This window comes from Caloenas nicobarica, chromosome 18 (genome assembly GCF_036013445.1).
Source record: "Caloenas nicobarica isolate bCalNic1 chromosome 18, bCalNic1.hap1, whole genome shotgun sequence".
Taxonomy (NCBI): domain Eukaryota; kingdom Metazoa; phylum Chordata; class Aves; order Columbiformes; family Columbidae; genus Caloenas; species Caloenas nicobarica.
In genome coordinates this window covers 5,478,345-5,501,898 of record NC_088262.1, presented here as the reverse complement: position 1 = coordinate 5,501,898, position 23,554 = coordinate 5,478,345, and the positions used below count along the sequence as shown (strand labels likewise).

The 23,554-nt window shown below is 60.9% G+C and overlaps 2 protein-coding genes across 7 annotated transcripts; both read right to left on the bottom strand.

Moving 5' to 3' along the window:
• Positions 1-738: 738 nt before the first annotated feature.
• Positions 739-12,740, bottom strand: SPATA20 (spermatogenesis associated 20). Its single transcript, XM_065647700.1, has 16 exons — positions 12,686-12,740; positions 11,415-11,552; positions 11,060-11,124; positions 10,501-10,655; positions 10,123-10,266; positions 9,655-9,856; positions 9,434-9,564; positions 9,236-9,340; positions 9,014-9,088; positions 8,632-8,844; positions 8,314-8,506; positions 7,193-7,361; positions 6,339-6,547; positions 6,018-6,217; positions 5,815-5,895; positions 739-2,575 (listed from the first exon to the last, which is right to left on the bottom strand). The coding sequence occupies exons 1-16, from the start codon at positions 12,715-12,717 to the stop codon at positions 2,405-2,407; spliced, it is 2,283 nt and encodes a 760-aa protein (XP_065503772.1). The 5' UTR covers positions 12,718-12,740; the 3' UTR covers positions 739-2,404.
• Positions 12,741-12,850: 110 nt separating this feature from the next.
• On the bottom strand, positions 12,851-22,356 carry EPN3 (epsin 3). Of its 6 annotated transcripts, none has more exons than XM_065647833.1 (10): positions 21,943-22,356; positions 18,739-19,394; positions 18,294-18,412; positions 16,642-16,725; positions 16,249-16,356; positions 16,054-16,138; positions 15,496-15,810; positions 14,517-14,627; positions 13,904-14,125; positions 12,851-13,798 (listed from the first exon to the last, which is right to left on the bottom strand). In XM_065647833.1, the coding sequence occupies exons 2-10, from the start codon at positions 19,307-19,309 to the stop codon at positions 13,479-13,481; spliced, it is 1,935 nt and encodes a 644-aa protein (XP_065503905.1). In that variant the 5' UTR covers positions 19,310-19,394; positions 21,943-22,356; the 3' UTR covers positions 12,851-13,478. The 6 variants fall into 6 exon arrangements, with proteins under 6 accessions (XP_065503905.1, XP_065503906.1, XP_065503908.1 ...); XM_065647834.1 differs by lacking the exon at positions 21,943-22,356 and adding an exon at positions 20,937-21,262; XM_065647836.1 differs by lacking the exon at positions 21,943-22,356 and adding an exon at positions 20,730-20,858.
• Between the last annotated feature and the right edge of the window lie 1,198 nt (positions 22,357-23,554).

Sequence of the window (23,554 nt, the reverse complement as noted above, 5' to 3'; positions counted from 1 at the left end):
CCTGGGATGAGTCCCCTGCAGCCCCTGCATACCCTGCCAAAGGAAAACGGGGAAGGGTTCAGAAAAATGGATATTATGAAGTGGCACAGGACCCTTGAGCACTGAGACCCCACTCCATCACCCCCCCGAGAGCCCAGGCCAGCCGGGCAGCACCCTGCCAGCCCAATAATCATCCCGGAAAACACTTGCAGCAAATGAACAGCATTTGCAGTAAAATTGGTGGGTTACCAAGAGGAAAGCAATGAGGAAAGGAGCATCGCCAGCAGGCTTTAACCACCATGGCCCTGCCAGCTCCTGCCTGCTGCTGAGCAGCAGCACCCATGGGTGCCCAGGCACCCAGCCCAGCCAGGGGACACTGAGGGGACCAGTGAGGTGGGTGCTGCAAATGAACTCAAGCAAAACCACCCCTTGCCAAGGTCATAAATCCGAAGGGCTGAAGGAGCCGGGTGGCTGTGGGGATGGGGCAGGGAGTGGGACCCCCAGGGCTGCGCGGGACGGAAACATCGGCTCTGGGATGCACTGGCAGGACTGAGCTGCCACAGCATCAGTTATTTATTACAAAGAACTTCTCTTCTTTTTTTTTTTCTTTTTTTTGTATTTCAAGAGGTGAGTCCAATTCATCCTGACAGAGGTTCACAGCACATTTTTGCCCGGCGGCTGCTTACAGAGACGCGCCGACGAGCAAGACGATGCAGGAGAAAGGCACCTTGTGCCTGTGCCACGGGGGGCTGGTGGGCACCGAAATGAGCTCAGCACGTTGTCCCCAGCACCGTGCCAGCTTGGGGACAGCTGACGCACATGGACCTGGCTGGTCCTGGGGCCCGAGACGTCTGGGCTTCCCCGAGGGGTGCTCAGCGCTGGCCCCGCTCACTGAGGATGCTCTCCTGGCATGGGCACAGCCATCGACCTGCTCTGAGTGCTCACGAGGATGGGTGTCGAACCCATCCCTGCAGCGGAGATGCCAAGTTAAAAAAAATAAAATAAATTAAAAAAGCAAAGCAGAGGAAAGCAGCCAGCCATCTGCCAAACCAGCAATTTTCAGCTGGATTTCCAGAAACACTTCAGCTTTGAAAACCAAGAGAGGAGAGAACATAAAACCCCTCCTCTTCCACAAGCATAGAAAGCATTCACGAGATGAGGTGCAAAATTCCTCTTTGACTTCAAAGGCATTTCTCCTGGCTGGTTACCCCCAAATCCTGGCACAACCCACTGGAAAGCCGGCGGGCAGCGTGGTTCGGCGCTGCTTCGCTGCCAGATGACGGGATCCCACCGGCCGGGGCACGGGATGCCGTGCCGGGGGAGCCCCAGGGTGCCAAAAGGATGCTGGAAATGTGGTGTTCGCCCTTTTGGAAGCCAGGAGGAGGAGGAGGAGGAGGGACAGGCAGGAGGAAAGGGAGAATAAAGTTTACGCTGCAGCAAAGGGAGCTTGTGTGGTTGGTGACAGCATCCCGCTTCTGCTGGCGTGGGTTATCTCCCGCCGCTCAGCGTGCTGAGACGCCAAATCCCTGCACCACCGTCCCCATGGTCGGTGTCAGCAGAATGCGGCTGAGCCCCCAGTGAGGATGGGCAAGAGCCTTGGTCCAGCCCAGGCTTTGCCAGTAAAGTTCAGAGCAAACACCTTCAAATGCTGGGAAAAAGGCATTTTTAGGGGTTACTTCTTGTGCTGTTATTGAAATTTTCTGCAAAAAACTTTTCACAAGCCCCATCCTCGCAGGGATGCAGGCACGGGCTGCCTAGTCTTTTACAAAGAAAATGAGGTTCTGAGAAGTGGTTTCTCAAGCTGTACCAGCTTTCTGCACCTTTGGCAACACCAGGACTGTTTGGAAGCTTAAGCTGGGTCTTGCAGCACGTTTTCATCACTTGTGGTAATCAGCAGGTTTTCTGCATGCGCTATATTTTAACTTAATGTATGTTACAACCTACCCTGTAATGGAAAAATACCACGGCTGTCATAACCCATAACACTTTCAAAAGCACTTGACTCCCAAGTCATCCAGGTGCTTTTGACAATGTTATCCCAGGTTGCTATAGGAACCCTAATAGTTTTCCCATCTGACTTCTCCATTAACGCTGGGATTTATTTTTAATTTGTTTTCCTTGTCAAGAAGAGGCGAGGAGTGAGGGTGTGTGCAGAGGCAAGAGATGCTCCTCGGTGGGTGTCTCCTGGACATGCCAAAACCAGCACCAGGGACCAGCGATGGTTCTGCTGAGATGCTGCACGGGCAGCGGTGCAGGCAGGGGCTGCTGCAGGCAGGGAAGGGCACAGCCCTGCGCTGCTGGCAGGAACCGGCCAGGAGGCGGTTGATGCCCAGAGTGCCTTTATTATGGGTCTCTCCAGCGTTCGCGGGCTGGTGTGACAGTCTGTCGCTCCCTCGCCTCCCTGTGGGCAGAGGGGACAAGGGGCTCATGGGCAGAGCATCCCACGCAGCTCCTGGGGTGAGGTGACGGGCAGGGAGCAGGCAAAATTGCTGCAGACATAAGCGGTGGCTTTGCCATCCTTTCTCTCCAGGGATGCAAGGAAAGGCAACTGGCGGTAGAGGAACCCAGCGCTGTCTCCGTCTGCCAGCAGCAGCACCTGCGGAGAAGGAGCTGTGAGATCGCAGCCAGCGCCAGGCAGCTGCTCCTCCCCTGCCCACAGACACGCCAAGCACTGGCAGTGTCCCCCACACACTCACCCAGAGACAGGAGGGGACAAGGAGCCAAGGGGACCCATGCCAGCCCCTCCACCAGGGTCCCAGGGTGGCCACCTCCCCATCACACCCGCACCACAGGGAGCCTGGGGTCCACAGCATCCCCAGGAGCTTTGCCTCCCTTTCCCCTCCAGACACCCAGCAGTCGGGGATGAAGCCCGGGGACCAGCAAACACCAGTCCGGAGGGGGCTGCCCGGGGGACACCCACTCAGCCGAGGGACAGCCTCAATTGCAGCATCCCCCCGTCCACCCCACAGCCCAGCTCCTCCTGCCCTCCAGACACTTCCCAAAAGCTCAAAAACCATCGAGCAGTGTGTTGGGGGCTCTACTGGCTGACACGGCAGCACCAGCCAGGGGTGATGACCGGTCTGCCGTGATAATTAGCTTTTCTGAAAGGAAAAATGTTTGCTAAAGCCTCAGGGCTGGTGGGCTAATCAGGGGAGAAGCCAGGACTGGCGGGGAGCCTGGTACGGCACAGATGCAAAGGGTGAGCAAAGCGCAGCCCCTTCCCGAGCCCAAGGCATGGCAGCAGTGTCCCAGCACCGGAGCACGCAGCTGTCCCCAGCCCCAGCCCTGCACATGTGCCCGCCGTGGCACCTGCCAAGCAGTGACACGCTCACGTTCAGGCCATTAGTGCCACCAAGGGATGCCAACACCATGGCACTGCCCTGCACACAGCATCCTCTGCCACCGGCCCCGGGGCCAGGAGCAAACCCAGCACCCACCACAGCAAGGACACCTGGGCAGCCTCCCCCATGGCTGGCAGGAGACACCCTGTGTCCCCAGGGGGTCACCGTGTCCCCAAGCCTTTGCCCTGGATAACAGCTGCTGCTGTCCTGTCCCCTGTCACCCCACATCTGCCTCTTGGCCCCTGCCTTGACCCAGCTCCGGCTCAGCCCGTCTTCCAGCCTGCCTCCTGCTCCCTCCTCGCCTTTGTCTGGAATTAATTCCAGGAGTGATTAATTACCAATTCATGTCCAATCTGAAATTCATTATTCATTTTTCTCACAAGCTCCCCAAGGTCTTCCTGCAGGGCCGGGATGAAGGCAAGTGGCAGGCTAGAGCTCTGCAGCTGAGGAGATAATGGGATCCTTCATAATTACCCTAAAGACCATTAACAGGGCAGGGATCCATACCAGGAGCTGGGATCCAGCCCCAGAGCAGGGATCCAGCCCTCTCCGCTCCCAGCACCGGGTGCACCAGGGGAGCAGCCGCCGGCATCGCCCCCGGAGCACCCGCATCCCCCAGGCAGCGGCTGCTGCCGGTGGCAAAGGGCTCCTCCAGGCACAGGGTCTTTTAAATGCACAACCTAAATGCCATTTTATCATCGGCATCTCGTTACAGCAAGGATTCCAGTCTGAAGTTTGTAAGGAATTAATTACTGGAGTGACCTAATTAATTGTGTTTCAGCAGACGAGCCTAGCCCCCAGCACCCTGTCAGCACTGAGGGAGCAGGGGTGGCAGGGGACATGGCGGTGACGTTTCCCTAACTCCTCGGCAAAGCCCATTCCCAAAGCTGCCGCATCCCGGAGCGGGTGACCCGGGGCTGCTCTGCCTCAGGTGGCTTCTTGGGGTGGCGAAGGGGAGCTGGGGAGCAGCTGGGGGGCTGAAGGCGGGTGGGAAAAGGAGCACCCGCATCTCCCTTCTCTGTGCAATGCAAAATGGAAAGAGGGACGGCTATCAGGAGGCAGCAGGCTGCTTCCAAAGGCAGCATGACCCTCAGGAGAGGAAACAGCTGTGCTATTTGCTCTGCTCCAGACCCCAAAGCTGCTGGCTGCATCCCCCACGGGAGCCCGCGGGGGGATGATGGCTGCACCAGCAGGAGAGGGAGCTGCCACCATGGCGCTGCCCGTCCCTGCAAACTGGGTCACCCGCCGTAATCCTTCACAGGGAGAGAGGACGAGCGCGGGAGCAGAGGCCTCGCACAGGGACCGGTGTGGCCAAGGGTGCTGCTGGATGGGACGTGGCGGAGGAAGGATGCAGAGCTGTGTCCCCCACCCACGCTCCCGGGCAGAAGTTGTGACTGTCCCCCAACACTAGTGTTAAACACCACTGGGCACACAGGCAGAGAGTCAGGGATAGCGCCTCTGTGGGCTGAGCTAAAGTGAGGACAAAGCAGGGGATCCCCTGCTGACAGCTCAGCCCTTCCCAGCTCACCCCAGCTGGGGTCACAGATGGAAACTGGTGCTTTTGGCCTCAGCACCAGCTCCCCACGTGCTCTGGCTCAACGTGCCAGTCCCTGGCACCAGGACCCCGACCAGCAGGGAAGAATCTGCTCCAGAGGCTGAAACGCTGAGCCCCCTCGCCCACAGCGCAGCCCCACTTCCCGTGGCTTAACAGCTTTGCCAAGGCGAGAGGCATCTGTCCCCAGGGCAGGGGACGTCAAACGTGACAGAACCAGCTGCCCGCTGCCCTCCCCTGACAGCAAACGCTCCATCCCCGCGGCAGCACGGTCCCTCCATGGCATGCACCAAGCGCATCTCTGAGCAGGGATGCAGGCAAGCAGAGTGATATGGTGACCCCAGCACACAGCAACAGCACAGCGGGGGGCAAAGCTTTTGGGAAAAGCCAGCCCCTCCCAGCTGGGGGGACCCACAGCCGCGTCCCAAGGATGCCCGGGTGGCTCCAGGCAGGTGACCCAGACACTGGCTGATCTGCACTGGCCATGACATACCCACAGCGGGCACGACACATCCGCACCAGAACGAAAGGTTTTCCCTCGGGAGAGCAGCACTAGGGATGCCGGGCTGAGGCTGGGAGCAGGGTAAACAGCCAGTAGTGACAGCAGCCACTGCTGCAGCTGCTCCCCGGGCTCGGCTGCCCGCGCTCTGCACCAGGGAGAGGGCTGCAGGGGCTCAGCCGCGGCTCCGCCAGCTGTGCTTACGAATAAAAACAGGGTAAGATGCTCACCAGAAGGGAGGCAGGACAGAGGAGGATGGATGCTACAGCCACACTGGGAAGAAGGATGAAGGCACCAGCAATGTGGGCGGCAGCAGGGAGAGTGATGGCAGCTGGCAGGGGCGGCTGCGCAGGGGGACAGGGGAGGGTTGGCAGGGACAGCAGGGACAGCAGGGATGGCGGCGACAGTAGGGATGGCGGGGACAGCAGGGCTGGCACCTCTACCTTGTTCGGGCTGAAGACGGAGTGGACACAGCGCAGCATCTCTTTTGTGTCTTCTCCTTGGGGGTCCCCACAGATAATGACCTGTCCGGGGGGAGCGTGGGGGGCAGGAGGGAGAGAGCAGAGAGCTGTGACTGCACCCACACTGCCACCGGGCCCGCTCCCTGCGGCTGGTCCCTCAGGGACACACAAACCCCAGCCTGTACCTGTTTGAGGGTGTGATGGAAGACGGCGGTCGCCCGGGCCATCTCAGGCAGGGTTATCGGGATCTTCTGCAGCCTCTCTGAGAAGGCGGCCAAGATCTGCCCAGCTTTTTCCACCCACTCCATGTGGCCAGAGTAACAAGCTGCTCGGAGCAGGTTTGTGACAGTGATGGAGTTGGCGGTGGGTTCTGCTCCATCTTGGTCTGCAGGGAACAACAGCTTCTCCATCAGCCCAAGGCCTCACCACCCCACAGCTTGGTCCTCCAGCCCTGCCCTCCCCGAGCTGCCCCACACCAGAATCCATGGCCACATCCCCGAGCTCACCACCCTTCAGACGCAGGAGCAGAGAGGGATCACCAGCCTCACTGGAGAAATACGCAAAGCCTTTGAAGTCCCAGAAGAGCTTGTCTTGCATGTGCTGGAGCTGCAGGGCCCACTCCAGCCAGTCCTGCTCCAGCGAGGCTTCGTACAGGTCAAAGAGAGCCTGGATGACGAAGACATAATCTTCCAGGAAGCCCTGGATGGGCACAGCGCTGCAGGGGCAGACGGGGAAGGAGCATCAGGGTCTCTACACTGGCCAGGTGGGAAATGTTCTCTAGCCCAGCAAAGACCGACCTACTGGTGAGATAACAGCTCAGAGCTCAGTCCAAGGTCACAGAATCATTGAATAGTTTGGGTTGGAAGGGACCTTCAAAGTTCATCCAGTGCCACCCCTGCCATGAGCAGGGACATCTTCACCAGCTCAGGTTGCTCAGAGCCCCGTCCAGCCTGGCCTGGGATGTCTCCAGGGATGGTTCATCCACCATCTCTCTGGGCAACCTGGGCCAGGCTCTCGCCACCCTCAGTGTCAAAAATTTCTTCCTCATGTCCGGCCTGAGATAAGCAGTTACTGTGCCAAGTCATCACGCAGCTCAGCCTCGGGTTTCTCTACAGCAGGAGAAGACTCCTGCCAGCTTGAAAGATGAGGAACGGGAAAGGATTTGACCTTAATTCCTCCTCAGCTGGGTGGGGGGCACTAATCCATCCCAAACCGCACTAGAGGCCGCTCTGCGCAAGGCAATCAGCCTCCCTGTGAGTCCAGCCCTGCCTGGAGGAGAGGAGGACGGGGAAGCCGAGAGCCTGGGCAGCACCTGGGGGTGGCTGGTCGGTCTGCAGACCCTCTCTGTACCTCTGCTCACCTCTGCTCCACCGTGTTGTCTCTGCCCCGGTAGCAGCTCCGCAGCAACCTCCCGCTGGTGGGGTCGAAAAGGTGTCTCCGCAGGAAGGCAGCTGCCTGTGCAGCCCGGCTGACGTATTCCTGCTTGGCCAGGGCCATGCCAGCCTGGGCAAAGCCCGAGATCATCAGCCCTGCGTAGGCACAGACACGGGGACAGGCTCAGGAGGAGGCACAAAGAATCAGCAGGGGTGTCACTGTCTTTCCTTTAAAGGATGCTCAGCGTGAAGCTCATCCTGCCTGACGTTCAAGGCAGGTCAGGGCTCAGTCATCAGCTCTTGTGCTTGGTTCGAACCACTAAGAAAGTCACTGACTGTCACCAAAGAGATGGGCAGAGCACTGCCAAGGCCAGCAAGAGCAAAGCCTTTGCTTGTGCTCAGAAACAGGGCTTAAGACATGGTATAACTCCAGCTCTAGACCCAGCTACCCAGGAATTTACTGCTGGGAACGGTGCCTGGGGTACTGCAGCTGTTACCTGCTGCAGGACACCCGGACAGACAGACACAGAGCTGTGGCCCCCCTAACACAGCAGTGGCAATGGGCTCTGCACCCCACCTGGGTCCCCAACTCAGTGTCTGTCCCACGAGCCCAACCAGGGGAGCTGGGCTGAGCCAGGGGAAGAGTTTTGCTGCTCTCTGCTGGCAACAGGGGAGGAAAATAAACCCCAAGCAATATCATAGAATCACAGAATGGTTTGGGTTGAAGTGACTTTCAAAGCTCATCCAGTGCCCCCCCTGCCACGAGCAGGGACATCTTCACCCAGCTCAGGTTGCTCGGAGCCCCGTCCAGCCTGGCCTGGGATGTCTCCAGGGATGGTTCATCCACCACCTCTCTGGCCAACCCAGGCCAGGCTCTCACCACCCTCAGTGTAAAATATTTCTTTCTCATGTCTGGCCTGAAATATCCCAATGCTCAGCAGCCCCACAGCTGCTCCCAGAGCCCAGGGGATCCCAGCCCACCCTCTGTCTTCCTGGGGGGCTGACCAGTCCCAGCAGGACTCGTTCCTATAAGCCCCCCAAAATGCACTGACCCCAGGCAGCTGCAGAGGGGTTCAGCACACACCCCTGGAGCAGAGCCCCCACTCACCATTCCACGCCGCCAGCATCTTGGTGTCCAAATGTGGCCGTGGCCGCTGTGCCCGGGCTGCGGACAGCCTCTGGCGTCCCTCCTGCAGCAGGGCACCCAGCCGCCCCGGCTCCAGTCCAAACTGGGCTGCTGTCACCTCCGGGGAGCACCGGACAATAAGGACGTTCTTGCCCTTCAGCTCCTGATGGGGGTCCTGAAAGCAGAGCCCCGTTCTACCACCACACCAGGCTGAGGAGGGGTTGGACATCCCCCCATGCCCAGGGGTGTGGGTCCCCCCCCGATGCTCCCAGTACCAGGCAGGTCTTTGCTCTCCCCCACCTGCATGGGGCTCACGTTGCCGGTCTCCTTCACTCCATAGTGGTGCATGAAGACATCTCCCAGGGTTGTCCCCTCTGTGGCCCCCTCGACAGGGTCAGGAAGGAGAGCCCGGATTTCCTCGGCCGCCCACACACAGAAAGCTCCTTCTTGCTTCTCTTCGGATGCAGTGGTTGGGTAGGAATCGGCATCTTCTGCACTGTAGAAACCTCCAGCCTGGGAAAGGAGCAACAGAGAGACCCTCCAGCTACTGGGAGACGCTCCAGCCAGCAAGATGCAGCCGTGCCCCAGACTGGGAAGGGAGAAAGGGAGGGAAAGGCAGACCCGAGCCACATCCCAGGGCAGGGTAAGTGGTTCCTCTGGCCCAGCTCAGGGAACAACCTACCTGGTCACTCAGGTCCCGCGAGACATAGAGCAGAATGTCTTGGGCGACATCGGCAAAGAATTGATCACCAGAGATCTGCAAGAGGCAATGGGGTGGCTGTCAGTGTCACAAGGGGCAGAGGGGAGCCAATAGACAGGGAGACATAAAAAGTGATTCTGATTTAAAGAGCTGGCAAAGGGCAGGGAAACACATTTGAACCGCAAAGGGATGCCACAGCCATACCTGAAATGCTCTGCTGTACATAGCTGCCAGCTGCCCCTGGTCATACAGCATTTTCTCAAAGTGAGGGACATGCCAGTGCTGGTCGGTGGAGTAGCGGTGAAACCCCTGCAAAGAACAAGTGGACACATTTCCACCCCCCATCTCTACCCCACACCTCCTAGGCATGCCAGGGGTTTATGCCCAAGGCTTTCCTCACACCTGGCTGATGTGGTCATGGATGCCCCCATGGGCCATCATCTTGAGGGTGTGCAGAGCCATCTGCAGTGCCTGGGCACCTTCTGGAGTTGTTCGGTGCAGGGCCCAGTATGTGAAGAGGAAATTCAAATTCACTGAAACACAGGGAAAAAGCTGTGGGGTGGGCTCTGCTCCCCCGGTGCTGCCTGCCCCATGGAGAGGCTCACCAGTGAGGCCAGACTGACCTGGGGTGGGGAACTTTGGGGATTTGGAAAAGCCACCGTAGTCCTCATCATAGGAGTTGGAGAGCTGCTGGAAGCAGGTGGTCATCACCTCTTTGGATGGTGGGGGTGACTCCTGGCCCCGCACGCGGATCTCGGACACGTGTTGCAACGCTTCCAGGATCTTACGGCTGCTCTCCAACAGGGAATCTTTGTTCTCCTTCCACTAAGATGCAGAAAGTCAGTTCTTCCATTTTTTTGTCTCTCTTTCTGCTTCCTGCATTGCACCAGTCCAAACTGCAACAGCAGTTCTCAGTCCCCTCCCCAGATCAGTTCCAATCCAGCTCTAACCCAGCCAAAGCTCTGACAGGTTCTCTGGGCCACTGTTTCTCACAACTTTATCTCTTAACTCAGTCACCCATCAAGCCCACACCAATTTCCCTTTGGCCCCTTTGGTTGAGTACTCCCTGCTACGCCATTCCTGCTCCGTACCTGCTCCGCGATTCGGAGCAGCACAGTCCGGAAGCCAACACGATGAACTCCATCTTCAGGAGGGAAGTATGTCCCCCCTGCAAAGGGCTTCAGGTCTGGAGTCAGCCAGACGCTCATGGGCCAGCCACCTCCACCGCTCGTCGCCTGAAAGACAAATCATGGGTGCACCAAGGTCACGCGAGAGGCACCCTCTGCTCAGCACCCCTGTGGCACACGTACATGCCTCGCTTGAGGACAGACATGTGCTTCTCTCCATCCTTGTGATCACGCATGGCCCCATTCAGACCACTCCACATACTGGTCCTTCTTGCTTGAGGAACATGACCATGAACCTCACCTTGAGACAGTCAAAGCCTCCCAAGCCTGTCCCTCTCTTACCTGCACAAAAGTCATGTAGACTTTGTCAACATCTGGCCGCTCCTCACGATCCACTTTGATGCACACAAAGTTCTTGCTCATAATCTCCCCGATTTCCTTATTCTTGAAGGACTCCTCCTCCATCACATGGCACCAGTGGCAGGTGGAGTAGCCAACTGCAAACAAGCTCCAGTAAGCGAAGAAAGGCCCTTTGCAGTGAGCAGGACACACGTTACGGGGAGATGGCTCAGAGGTGGGACACCCCGCTATGGGGAACAGCTGCTGCCCCCCTGGAGAAGAGGTGGACGAGAAAGGCCTCCTGCGAGCATGGAGGCTTGTCGGGCCTCCTGGGCTCTCCAGCTCTTGCTTCTAAAATCTGGCCAAGGACTCTGGTAGCCAGGAAGGCCCCTGGCTGCAGCCCGTCTTCAGCAAGAGCCATTAAAGCCCTCTCTTGCCACAGACACTTAGTCCATCCTCACCTCTGCAGCTACTCACACACCAGCTCAGGACACAGCCCGGCTTATCTGGTCACCTGCTGAGCAACACATGGGAACATGAAATATGTCTTGTTTCTGGTTACCTGACAGGAATATCAGCTTGTTTTCTTTCTTGGCTTTATCAAAGGCTTCCTGACCCCAAGGGTACCTGTGGAGGGAAGACAAGAAAGGAGCTTCAGGGGTCACCGCTGCCAGGATTCACTGGCTCCTCTAAAGCTGCCTGAGAAGCCACTGCCTGGTGGAGAGTGGTCAGGATAGCTAGGGACATAGCTGGCTCAGGATTGTGGTCCCCAAGCCCATGGGGAGCTGCACAGGAGGCCCCCATCACACCCCATGGAGGCCACGCTGCTTCACCTGCCATCACTGTCACAGCCACGACCACCCCGGTCCCACGGACACACGGAGAGGACGAGGGAGAAAGGCACCAGCGGCTCTTACCAATCCACGGGGTTGTGAGCATGCTGCAGGAGGTACGGGGACTTCTCGTTAATCAGGCGGTTGGTGTGACGAGGGATGCTAGGGGGGCTGGTTGTCCCCCCCGTGGCCATGGTCACGCTTCCCGTTAGAAACAGGCACCTGCGACACCAAACAGGCTCATCATTTCCTCGCTGGCCACAGCAAAGCGCAGCGCCTGCAGAGATCTGACACCCCCGACCAGCATCACCTTCACCCTGGCTCCTGCGGGTGCCCACACGCCCCAAGGACGGGGGGCTGCTCCCCGCTCCCCATGCCAGTGAACCACTCTCAGCTCCAGGGCTGGGTGGCTCTGTGGGGGCTCTGTCCTGCTCTGTGCCTCGCCCCCCCGGACACTACGTAGTCCTCCCTGCTTGCTAGAGGCTCAAGCAAGGATGGTCCCCTCCTGCTTGGCACAGGGGACCTCCAGGGGTCCCTTCCCTCCAGCCCGGCAGCATCTTTTAGGAGGAACAATCATCCAACAGTCGTGGGTAAGGGAGCAGCATCTGCGGGATTTGACCTGTGTGTCCTCAGACTGGAAAATCCCCTCCCGTGGGTGCAGCGGTAGGTGCGGGGTCAGGGTGTGGGGAGGGTGGCACAGGCTCTTCATGGCAAGGGGAGCAAGGGACAGGAGGGGACCAGAGAGATGCTCCTGCCGCTGGGCGGGATGCAGGGCTGGGGCACAGGGATGTGGGAAGGGGTGGGAGAGGGGTGCAGGAAGGGGGTGCAAAGTCATGCTGCAGGAGGTACAGGCACGCAGGGAGGATTTAGGAAGGCTGCTGAGGGGTGCAGGAAGGATTTAGGGGAATGCAGGAGGGGTGCAGGGAGGATTTAGGGGAATGCAGGAGGGGTGCTGGGAGGATTTAGGAAGGCTGCTGAGGGGTGCAGGGGGGATTTAGGGGAATGCAGGAGGGGTGCAGAGATGCTGGGAGGATTTAGGAAAGATGGGGGAGGATTTCAGAGAATGCAGGAGGGGTTTAAGGGTGCAGAGAGGATTTACGAGAGATTCAAGGGGGTGCAGGGAGGATTTCAGGGAGAGGCAGAAGGGGTACAGAGAGGTGCTAGGGGATACAGGAGGGGTGCAGGGAGGATTTGGAGGGGTGCGGGGGAGGTTTAGGGGCGTGCGGCAGCGCCGATGCAGAAGGGCTGCCGGCTGCCGCAGCGATCGCCGCCCACCGCCCTGCAGGGGCGCAGCCCGACCCGCAGCCGCTGCCCGTCCCGGGGGCCGGACCCGCCCCTCCCGGTCCCCCCGGTACCTGCGGGCGCTGCGCAGCGGCACCGCGAACATGGCGGCGGGGCGGAGCCGCCGCTCCCCGTGACCGGCCCGGAGCGTCCGGGGCGGCACAGCCGCGGCCCGGCCCCCCCTCCCCGGGCCCTCCCCTGCCCCGGGAGCCGCACACCGGGTCCGTCAGAGCCGTTTATTGTCTCACAGGCAGCCCGGAGCCGCCGCTCTCCAGCAGCGCCGAGCCACCGGCGCCCCCGCCGTCCCCCCGCGCCCCGAGCGGGGCCGCCCCCGCGGGTCCCTGCCCGCCGCCCCCTCCGCAGGGGCCGCGGGGCGGAGCGGGGCAGCGAGCGCGGCGGGGACAGGCAGAGGAGGACGGGGAGCAGCGGCCGGGGGAGCGCGATCCAGCCGGGGACCCCAACGCGGACAGCGCCTTCCCGGGAGGGGACACGGTGTGGGGGGATCCCCCGGCCCCAGCGCTGCCCCAGCTCCCCGCAAGCGCCGGGGCAAAGCCCCCTACCCTGGGGGGAACCGTCCAGCAGCAGGAGTCCATGCGCTGCACCGGAGCCCCCAAAACACAGCCCTTAGGAGTGGCCCCTCCACCACCCCCTGGCCATCGCAGGGAAAAGGGGGGGGGGGGTCCCCTCTAGTCCATCAAGCGTGGGGGCTCATGCTGGCTGCCCCCCAGGGAGGGGGCTGGCATGGGGGGCACCCTTCCTTGCAGCTAGCAAACCGCTGGTCCCCCCCAAAAGTCTTGGCGGGAGGAAAGGCCGGAGGGGGATTTGTAACAGCCGGGGAAGGGGAAAGAGTCTACATGTCCAGAAACTTCAGAGGAAGGGGTTGAGCCCCCCCGGAGCGGTCGGCGGGGCCGGGCGGCCGCTCAGCGGCAGTAAAGGCTTCGGCAAGTTGCTGGGGAGTTCGGGGAAGGTGCCGGCCTGGGGGAAGGCACTGGCCGAGGCGGGGAGGGTGGTGGCGGCGGGGGGGACGCTGCTGAGGGGCATCGGCAGGGACGCGCTGTAGGTCATGGAGTTGGCGGGGAGGCCGGCGGGCAGGCTGGGCACCGGCGAGCTGGTCCGCATCTGGTTGAGCGTCGGTTTGGGCTGCTCGGCGAGGCTGAAGGGGTTGGTGGGGGACGGCGTGCTCAGACCTAGCAAGGAGAAAGGATGGGATGCATCAGGGCAGCCGTTGCACCCCCAGCCCTCCTCTTCCTCCCCCAAACACCTCGGTGCCCAGCCCACACTACAGCACCTACCTGAGAGAAAAGGGTTGCGGGTCTTGGAGGCTGGTGCAGGAGCGACCAGGGAGTCCAGGTTGACCAGGGAGGAGGCGGCGGGGCCGAGGAAGGCCTCGGGGGTTTTACAGTCCTTCCGCTCCTTGCTGGATTCGGGCAGGGAGTCGGCCAGGTTGGTGAGGTCGAAGCTCTTCGCCCCATCCTGCCTGGTGCTAGGGAACAGGTCGCCAAAAGGGTCCAGCTCTGGGGTGGAGGGGACATGAGCCACATGAGCCAGCTGGGAGACACCGAGGGTGACGGCATCCCCCTGTCACCGCGCGGGACAGCTTACAGCACATCTCACCCCAGGTCGCAGCAGGATGTGGTGGGGCTGAGGCTGCAGAATGGTGTGCCTGAGCTCCCCCAAGTCACCGAGGGAGGTGGCAGGGTTGGGCACATGGATGCACGCAGGGACCGGAGCTGCTCCCTTGGCTACGGGTCAGCCCGAGCCCACAACACACACAGCTGCAGGTTGCACCAGCGAGCAGCCACACACAGCCCGGCCAGCCCTGGAGTTGCCTCCTTGCAGCAGGCAGAGACACATCACTGTGCCCACCTGCCCAAATCAGCCCGTGCCCACTCCCCCAGCTCTTACCAACGGGGCTGTTAGATTTCGCAGAGGAGGGCGGCTGCGAGGGCTCCTGCTCTGGCGGCTCAGCTGGCTCGGGCGGCTTTGCAAACGGGTCGAAAGCGTTCCCCCCTGGAGCTGGGGGGAAGAGATGAGGCTCAAGGAGGGGAGCAAGCAGGGAGGTGAGAGGCAGGAGATGTACGGGCAGGAGAGAGGCAGGGGCAGCTGCCTGCAGGGAGACAGAAAGGAGGGCATGCGGCGAGGGGGTGCGGGGCTGGGGTTTGGGACCGTGTGCTGGCCCAGGGGCTGAGATCAGCCGCACCATCAGGGGGGTGACACCCACCCAGGCAGCCCCCACACTGCCTGCAGCCACCCCCCTGCAGCAGGCAGGTCCCTTCCCAGCTCCAGTGGGGACAAGCGGAAGGGACAGGTCTGGAATGCTTCAACAACCATCACTGGCCCCCAAGCTGGATCCTGCTCTCCTTCCCAGGGACCAAAACTGAGGGGACCACACACGAGACCTCCACGGGGCCGGAGGAAGCACCAAGGAGGAACCAAGAGTGACACTGAGCTCTGAAACACGGGCTGCTCCTGCAACCGCTGCCCCATCTGCAACGCAACACCTGAAAGCAGCAACCGTCCCGTCCTGTCCGGGCATGTAGGGCTGGTTTGGGGGGAGCAAACAAACAGGTAGCTCTGTTTAGGGGGGACACACTGTCACCCCGCTGCTGGAGCAGTGCTGTGACTGCTATCTGCTCCCAGGGGAGGGCTCATTAACAGCGCCATGTTAATTAAATCAGCTTATTCTGTGCAGAGATAAAGCCTAAAAGTTCCTTGAAGTCTTCAGAGTGCTGAGGGGTGAGTGGAGAGCGGGGAGGGGGTGTTTGCAGAGCTGGCTGCGGGAGGAGGCGGGGGACACCCCGGGGTGCTTGCTCACCAGAGGGCAGCGATGGCCAGTGCTGCCCGCAGTCCCCAGCAAAGCCAAAATGCCAACCAAGCCTCTTACCAGCGTTAGGAGGTTGTTCAGCCACAGCGGCCCAAGGGTCAGTAGCTGGTGTAGAACCAGAGCCCTGGGCAGGGGGGGACGCTGTGGCCCAGGGGTCCACAGGAGGGAAGCCAGAAGACAAGGGCACCTTCCCCCAGGGGTCGGAGGCAGCAGCAGTGGCGGTGCCGGGGGGGAAATCCCAGGGCCCAGCAGAGGTTTGCTGGGACGAGGCGCTCGCCTGGGAGACGGGCTCCCCACCAGCGGCTGGGACCGGCACCCAGGGGTCAGCCGCACCAGCCCACGCAGAGGCTGCCGGCTCCGCTTTGGGCTTCATATCTGAAAGAAGAAGGGAAGTTGGAGAAGGGAATGCTGTGGGACACAGAGGGATGCTGAATAGCAGGGATGTGCCTGGGGGACCTCGGCTTCCAGCCGCACCGCCCGGGCGTGCAATGGACCGGGCAGCGGAGGGAAAAGAAGCGAGAGGTCCTTAAAGTTGAGCTGGGAACTGGGGAGGGACAGAGGCAAGGGAGAGGTTTCTGCCTCTGTCCCAAGGTTTGGCGGCCCGTGAGTTGCCCCCACCTGGCATATCCCACGGGTCAGCAGACGTGTGGCTGGAGGGGGCTGGCGCTGGCCCGAATATATCTGCCAGCTCAAGGATGGAGGACTGCAAACAGAAAGGGAATAAAAAGGTGAGGGAAGCCCAGGGCAGACTTGCAGGGCTCGCCCTGGAGTCCAACGCTGGCTGTGTGGCCATCCAGTCCCCCCATGCTGTACCTGGCTTTTCTTCATCTTATCTTCTTCTTCCTCTTCCTCCCTGCCCGGGGCAGTCTCCTCCATGGCTCTCTGCATCAGGGAGTTCTCCCCTTGCCATGTCCTCACCTCCTGCGGGGACAAGGGACAGGACCCATAAGCCCAGCAAGCCGCCAGCCAGCACCTTCTCCAGGAGACAGACCCAGCGCAGGAGCTGCCACCGCATCCCCAAAAAGTCCCAGCATCCGAGTAGACGGCCCTTCTGGGACCAGGCCCATTGGGAGAGAGCTCAGCAGACAGCCCAGAGCAGTGAAAGCAAAGCACACACCAGAGTGAGGCAGCATTTGGGGCTCCGGCACCCCAAAGAGAAGCCCAAGTGCAAGGAGAGGAGCACCCGGGGCTGCGGGGCTCAGGTACCTTCTCGTGCTCCTCTTTGCTCAGCGCGAGCGCTAGCTGCAATTGCCTTTCTTCGTCTGTACTGGAAATTGGAGGAAGTGGCTTCTGCCAACAGAGGAAATGGGGTGACATTTCAGCTTGCCCTCAGCTCACGGGACAGCTCGGAGGTCACTGTCCTTGTTGCTCCTGCGGCCCCTCGCCTGCCTGCACAGCACCTCTGTGCCCAGCCACAGCTTTGGCTGTGAATCCCCAGCCCAGTGCCCCTTTGAACCATCCCCAGCTCCTTCCCCGACCCCATCACCTGCCTCTGCATATAGGCTGAGACAACCCTAAATTAGGCAGCCAGCATCTCCCCCAGGAGGTTTTTGGGGACTCCGATGCAGTCAGCAGAAGGAGAGGGGATCGATTTTGTGTCCCCTCTCCCCGGCAGCCTGCTGGGGAGCAGGGTTTGCAATGCTAACTGGCCTCGGTTCGGGGATCCTGCCCAGCCCTGCTCTGCTGGAGGAAAAGCGGCCAGGCCTGAGGCAGATTTCAGGGAGACGCTGTCCCCATACAGCCACGGCAGCCCTGGTCACCACTCCGTGACGCTTGTCCAGCAGCGTGGGACCAGCTGGGGCTGGACACGGGGACCTCACTGGGGGGTGTGTGTGTGCACAAGGGTGTGCGAGCATACACACGTGTGCGCAGCCCAGATGGACTCCAACAGCAACACTTTCAAGAGCCTGTTCCTACAGCGCTCATTGCAGCAGCATGTGGAAGCTATAAATACTCTGGTTCCAGGACAAAAATAGGGATATATGCTCTGCTCCGTCTCCAAAAGAGCCTCCATCGGGCGGGGAAGACGGGCAGCAGCAAGCGCCGTCTCTGAAGCTTGTCCCCTGCCCCGGCAGGACTGAGCTCACGGTGCTCGGTGCCAGTCCCGAGGGGACACCCAGGCACGCGGCCCCTCGGTCACCACGTCCCTCTGACTTTGTGTGCCCGGCCGTACCCGTGTGCTCTGCACGGGCCGTGCCAGCCGGCGGCAATCTCAGCCGGCGCGCAAATAAGCTGTCCCTGGTGGCAAAGGGGCTGTGGCCAGCAGATAGGAGAGGGGACAGCCCTGGGGCAGGTTTCACGGTTGGGGACAGCAGTTCACTTGCTGCCTGCATCTTGGCCCTCCTGGAGCTGTTTTCCAGAGCTCCTTCTAGCCCAGTTTGAAAGGACCAGCAAGTGGGAGGGAGAACTTGGCCCCACCGAGCCCCAAGCCCAGTGCACTGTCCCAGGGGTGCTGCTGGGCCCCCACCCACCATGAAAACCACAGTGTCGGGCAAGGCATTGCCTCCTAAAACCTCTGCAGGAAGGCAAGAGAAATGAGGGAGGTCAGACCAGAAGCCCTCAGTGGAAGAGGGCAGCCAGGTTTGGGGGTGCTGCGATAAATCCAGAAGACCCCTCCAAGGTCCCCCTGGAGTCTGGGAGGCTGGATGTGTCCCAGCCTGGTGCTGTTCCCACAGATACAAAGATGGGGAGCAGGGACGGTGATTTTGATGCCAGACACAGAGCAAGCAGCCTGCTGCAGTTGCAGGTGCATGCACTGGCCTCAGGCAGCCCCCAAAATCCTCCCTCCTCCCAGGGAACGACCCACCATGCCCTCAGACAAGGTGAGGGGCAGGGAGACGTCGGCAGAGCCATCTTACCTTCTCCGCCTCCTCCCGACTCATGGCCAGCGCCAGCTGCAGCTGCAGCTCCTCCTCGCCCGTCGTCTGGGGCCTCGCTTGCTCCAGGTCGGAGGCAAACCGTGGGGACGAGGATGATGCTGCAACGTAAAAGAGGGAAAGGGGAAGGGGAGGCATCAGGACTGGGGTATTTGGGGGAGCACATCAGCAGCCTCCTCCATCACCCATCCAGGATGTCTTCCCCAGAAGAAACAGCCCCATGTTAGAGGCCCCCACCATGAACAAGCTGCCACCACCGCTGTGTTCACCACTGGCCCAGCCAAACCTCTGCCTGTGGCACAGGATGGAGATGGGCGCCACCACCAGCACCCCAAAAGGTGGAGGGGAGCAATGGGCACTAGGCGGGTGCAAAGCAAATGCAACACCTGCCCCCAGTGAGCCCCAGCGAGCTGCCAGCACCACTCACAGTTAAAGGAGGAGGGGGAGCCCCGTGCCCGGCCGTAGTCTTCGCCGTAGGGTGACGCACGGCGGCCGTAGGTGCCTGGGTGGCTGCCGCTGCCCATGCCCTCAAGGGCCATGCGCTCCTTGGTCTGCAGCGCGTGTGCCCGCTCCTGCTTCAGCCGCTCCTCGTCCTTCAGCAGCGCCATCACCTGCTTCACCTTCTCGCGGATGTTGATGCCCTGGTCCTTGCCATCACGGTCCACATACTGGAAGTCCTTCAGCGTCTGGATGGTGTAGAGGTTCTCCCGGCATTGGTGGGTCACCTTCTCGGAGCCGGTTTTGATGAGGTAGTCCAGGAGGGTGAGGGCTTTGTAGACGTGACGCCAGTTCTTGCCGCTGTCGTTCAGTCGCCGCCAGATCATGCCCATGACCTCGGCAAAAGCCACCGTGTTGAAGGTGAGGTCGGCGATCTCTGACATCAGGGAGCTGGGGGGTCCCCAGGGATCGTTGGAGGTGGCCTCTCGCACCTTGATCTCCGCCTCCGAGTAGTTGTGCACGATGTTCTTCACCTGCCGGCGCAGCGCTGAGGTCGTCATGGCTGTGTGGCGCCGGAGACCCGCCGGCGGCGGGCAGGGATGGCGGAGAAGGGATGAACACTCACAGCCACAGCCTCACCGGTACCTGCAGTGGGCAACGGGGACACAGAGACCTCAGCATCATCCCAGCCACCAAGACTCATCACCAGAGCCCTTGGCTGACACCTGGGACACTTTTCAAGGTGGCAGTGCCCATTGTCAGGACATCAGGTGCACCCTGCCGGGCTGCCACTGCTCGCTAACCCAAAGGCACGCAGGATGCTCAAGGGGAAAAATATCTCATGGCAAACCGATACCCAGCGCCGCAGAGCCGCCAAGAGATTTGGCTCCAGACTCAGCAACATTTGGAGGAGATTTTTACCCTGCACTTCTGCTTCTAAAAGTAACAACCTGAAAATGGCAGCTCCCTCCTCCAGATCCCGGCTGCCTCAGCCCCACCATCCTGGCAAAGCTCATTTCAGGCCCCCCAGCCCTGGCGCCAGCCAGGGGCTCCCCTGTACCCCCAGATGCGCTATCTGTGGCAAAGCTCTTGGTGCTGCTGAGGATGTGTCGTGCAAAACCAAAACGCTGCCCTGAGTCAGAGCCTGCCATGACTTGCCAGCACTGGCAGCCGCTCCAGTGGGTTTTCCCAGCAAACTCGATAATTTTGCTGCCACGAGAGACTGCAGGTACAGAAGCGTGCATTGCTGCAGGATGGTGAATTCGGGGTGCTAACCTCCAGCGATAGACCATTGAGCAGGATGGATAACACAACCCCCTCTCCCAAAATCCCCGAGCTGCCCGAGCCGTCTCTGCATCCAGAGCCAGGGTGGCAGGGGTTGGCACGGCTGGGAGCTGCCCGGGTACCTCCCCAGAGGGCAGTGCCCATTCTTGGGATGTGCTGCACCTGATGCGGATGCAAAACGACACAGGTCAGTCTGGACTTGTCATCACATGAGCCCATCACAGCTCTGTCCCTTACTCTGTGCTAGTCATAACCCTCACATTCTCCCTGCATGTTAGGAAGACACCATTTACCCTCGTTTTGTCAAAGGGCCAAGCAAAGCTCGGCGGCAGAGGCTGCCTGCAGCTGCCTTGCCCTCCGCAGGGTTGAGGAGCCGGTCTGCTCCCAGAGCTCCCACTGCAGCTGCAGTAAAACTCACTGGCAGTTTTTCCCCCATCCGAGATAACACTTGCAGGCAGAGGAATATCTCCCGCACACAGCAGTGCCTGCGGACAGTGATTACCAGTGTCTGTCCCACCACCCACCCTGGGTGCCGGTACCTCCCTGTACCGCCGCTGCTATGCTGTGTCCAGCCCTCCCTGGACTGGGGACACCGCTCCCTCCCACCAGAGCTGGGCCAGTGCCGTGCCGACGTGCCCACGAACCACACACGGCACCCGCCACGCTCCCGCACAACCCGTGCGACCGGTCAGGCACCTCCTGCTCCCGCGGGCCGGCGACCAGGTGCCCCACGGCTCTGCCGGCGACGTCCCCGTGAGTCAGAGAGGAGCCTGGCACCGCCACGCTGATGGGCGGCCGAGGTTTCTCTCGAGACACTTCCCTGTATTGATCCCCTTTCGCAATGCGTGGCCTTTGGATCCTGCCGGCAGAGCCTGCAGTGCGGACAGCCACGCTGCTGCCCACCTGGCGCGGAAACGCCTCCGGGACAAGGGCAGCGACGCAGCAAAGTCCTCCGGGACTTGGCTCTGTGCTCTGCTTTCCACCAACACCCAGGCAGGAGATAAAGTCAGGTTTCCCAAGGGTGCCACCAGCCCAGCAAACACCAACAAGCACCAGCACTCCTCTTCCAAGGCAGGATGGTCCCTCCTGCCTCCAGCAGGTCTCCTGGCAGGACAAACCCCAGGTCCAGCATGCCAGGCTCCAGCACCACGCGTCCCAGCCAGAGACGTGGTCCCAGCTGGACTTTGGTCGCCACGAGATGGCCCGGGAAGTCTGTATAGGAAGAGATGGGGAGCAGGGGCTGGAACGGGGGTGAGAGGAGCGTGGCCCTGGCCGAAGCCCTGCCAGCGGTGTCAAAAGCAAAGGGGTTTATCAAACACAATATCCCCTGCCAACCCAGAATATAAAGGGAGTGAAACAGAAGCTGTGCGGGAGATAAGGCAGCAGCACATATGGAATTACTGCAGTGACCTTGAGCAAAAGGCTGCCAGGTGGGAGAAGGACACACGGGCGCGGGGACAGGTCCCCATCGCCCCGCGGCCCGGCGCAGGGGACTGCGGAGGCGAAGCGAGGAGGAATAACATGGACGGGGAGCAGGAGGGGATGGAAGAAGGAGGAGCGGGCAGAGGGGCCAGACGAGAGGAGGAGGGAGGTGGGGGGGAATTAAAGCCTCGCTCCTTCCCTAATCAGATGCAGGGCCGGCAGGAGCAGCGCCCGCCATGGAAGGAGCGGCGGGGAAAGGCTCCGGGCAGAGCCCTCGGCCGCGCCGCCGGTTCCCGCAGCGCCCCCGGGGGCCGCACCCGCCGCGGGGCCCCGGTGCCCCGAGCCCGGCCCGGGGAGCGCCGCGCCACCGAGCTGCCCGCCGGGAACCGCGATGCTCCGGCGCCCAGAACCTTCCTCCTCCTCCTCCTCTCTCCCCCCTTCCTCTTCCTCCTCCCCACCCCGCCGAGGGGCGCGCAGCCCCGCTTACCTGCGCGGAGCGCGGCCGGTGCCGGTGCCCGGTGCCGGTGGGAGCGGGCTGGAGGCGGCCGCAGCCCGCCCGCCGCTCACCGCCGAGTTGCCGGGCTGGCTGGGCAGGTCTCGGCGGCAGGTCCCGGCTTAACCCCTTCGGGGCCGCCCGAGCCCCGGCCCGGCTCTATCCCGGGCACCGGCAGAGGTGGCTCAACCCGTCCCCCCCCGCTCCGCCCCGGTGCAGCGCGGTGCGGTACCGGCCGCGGGGGATGCGGCGCCGAACCCCTGCCCCGCCGCATGCGGGAGGCGGGGATGCTGTAAATGCTCAGTCACTGCCCCTCGCTGGCAGCCAGCCAGGCGCGCCTTGCTGCCGCTCGCTTTGCTTTTTTTTTTTCTCCTTTTCTTCCCTCTCCCCCTCCCCTCATTATTTTTAGACAGAGATCAGCGTCCCCGGGCTCGGGAGCTCCTCCGAGGGATGCCGACCCTCCCCGGGAATGCAGCTCCTTCGCTGATACCCAAGGCCATGGTTGCAATTTGGGTTCATTTTTTTTTTTTTTTTTCCTGGGATCTAAATTTGGAGCAGATTCTTCCTCTGCTCTGAACAGCTCCCGGAGCCTGGCTGGGGGAGAGAGGGAGGCATCAGATGACATGACAAAATAAGTCATGTCTCTCGATCATTTCAATGCCACCCCCTCCCTCCCGGCCTCTGCCTTCCATTTTAATCACTGACAGGCCTTCAAGTATTATGGATATATAAAAACTTCTTAATATCACTGACATTTTCCATAATGGAAAGCATCTCCTGCGTGCTGAGACATTCTATAGGGGGGATCGTGCCTGCCTGCTGGTGCTCCTGCCCCACAAAGCACCGAGATGCATCTTGCCCCAGGCCCCAGTGCAGAAGGTCCTGCTGTGGGACACAGGGAGAAGCCACACATCTCCCAGGGCTTTGCAGATCTCGCCAGCTTGACTTTCCCAACAGGCTCTGCGTGTGCAAGCTGAATGTGCATCTAGTCCCACTCCCAGCTGCACCCTCGAGAACCTCCAGCATCCAAACCATGCTGCAGGTCAGGCTGGAGAACGCCCAGCTCAGGCTGCAGGGGCATTCCTTGTGGCTGCTGAAGATCCAGGCCTTCCTCTTCCTCTGTTCCCAATGCTCCCAGTTCACATGCATCAGCTTGCCCTTCTTCAGGCACTGATTTTTTTATAAGCAAAGTGAACCTCTCCATGGAGACAGCACCCTACAAGCCACAGCAGAGCTGTACAAACATGGGATTTGCTTTGCAAGGTGGCCCACAGCCCAGGAAATAGGACCCTCAGCCAGCCCAAGCTGGCTGCTCACTCAGATCCCCTCTGCTGTGGAGAGGCCTCTGGAAATGTGCTGTCACCTTCCGCTTGCAGCATTTTCCTAGAATCCCCCTTCCCGGCCTAATAGTTATGGTGTCTTCAGGCCCCGATTCACATGATGGGTTTGGTATGTAACTCCCAAGGCCAGGAAGGTCACTCACCTCTGTTATTTAGCAAACACAAGACAAATTATTAACGCTAATACAAATAACGCTCACGTTTGGGAGAGGAGAAGGAATACTCTTGTTGCCTGGCTGCTAGGATTTGGCATTACAGGGACTGGA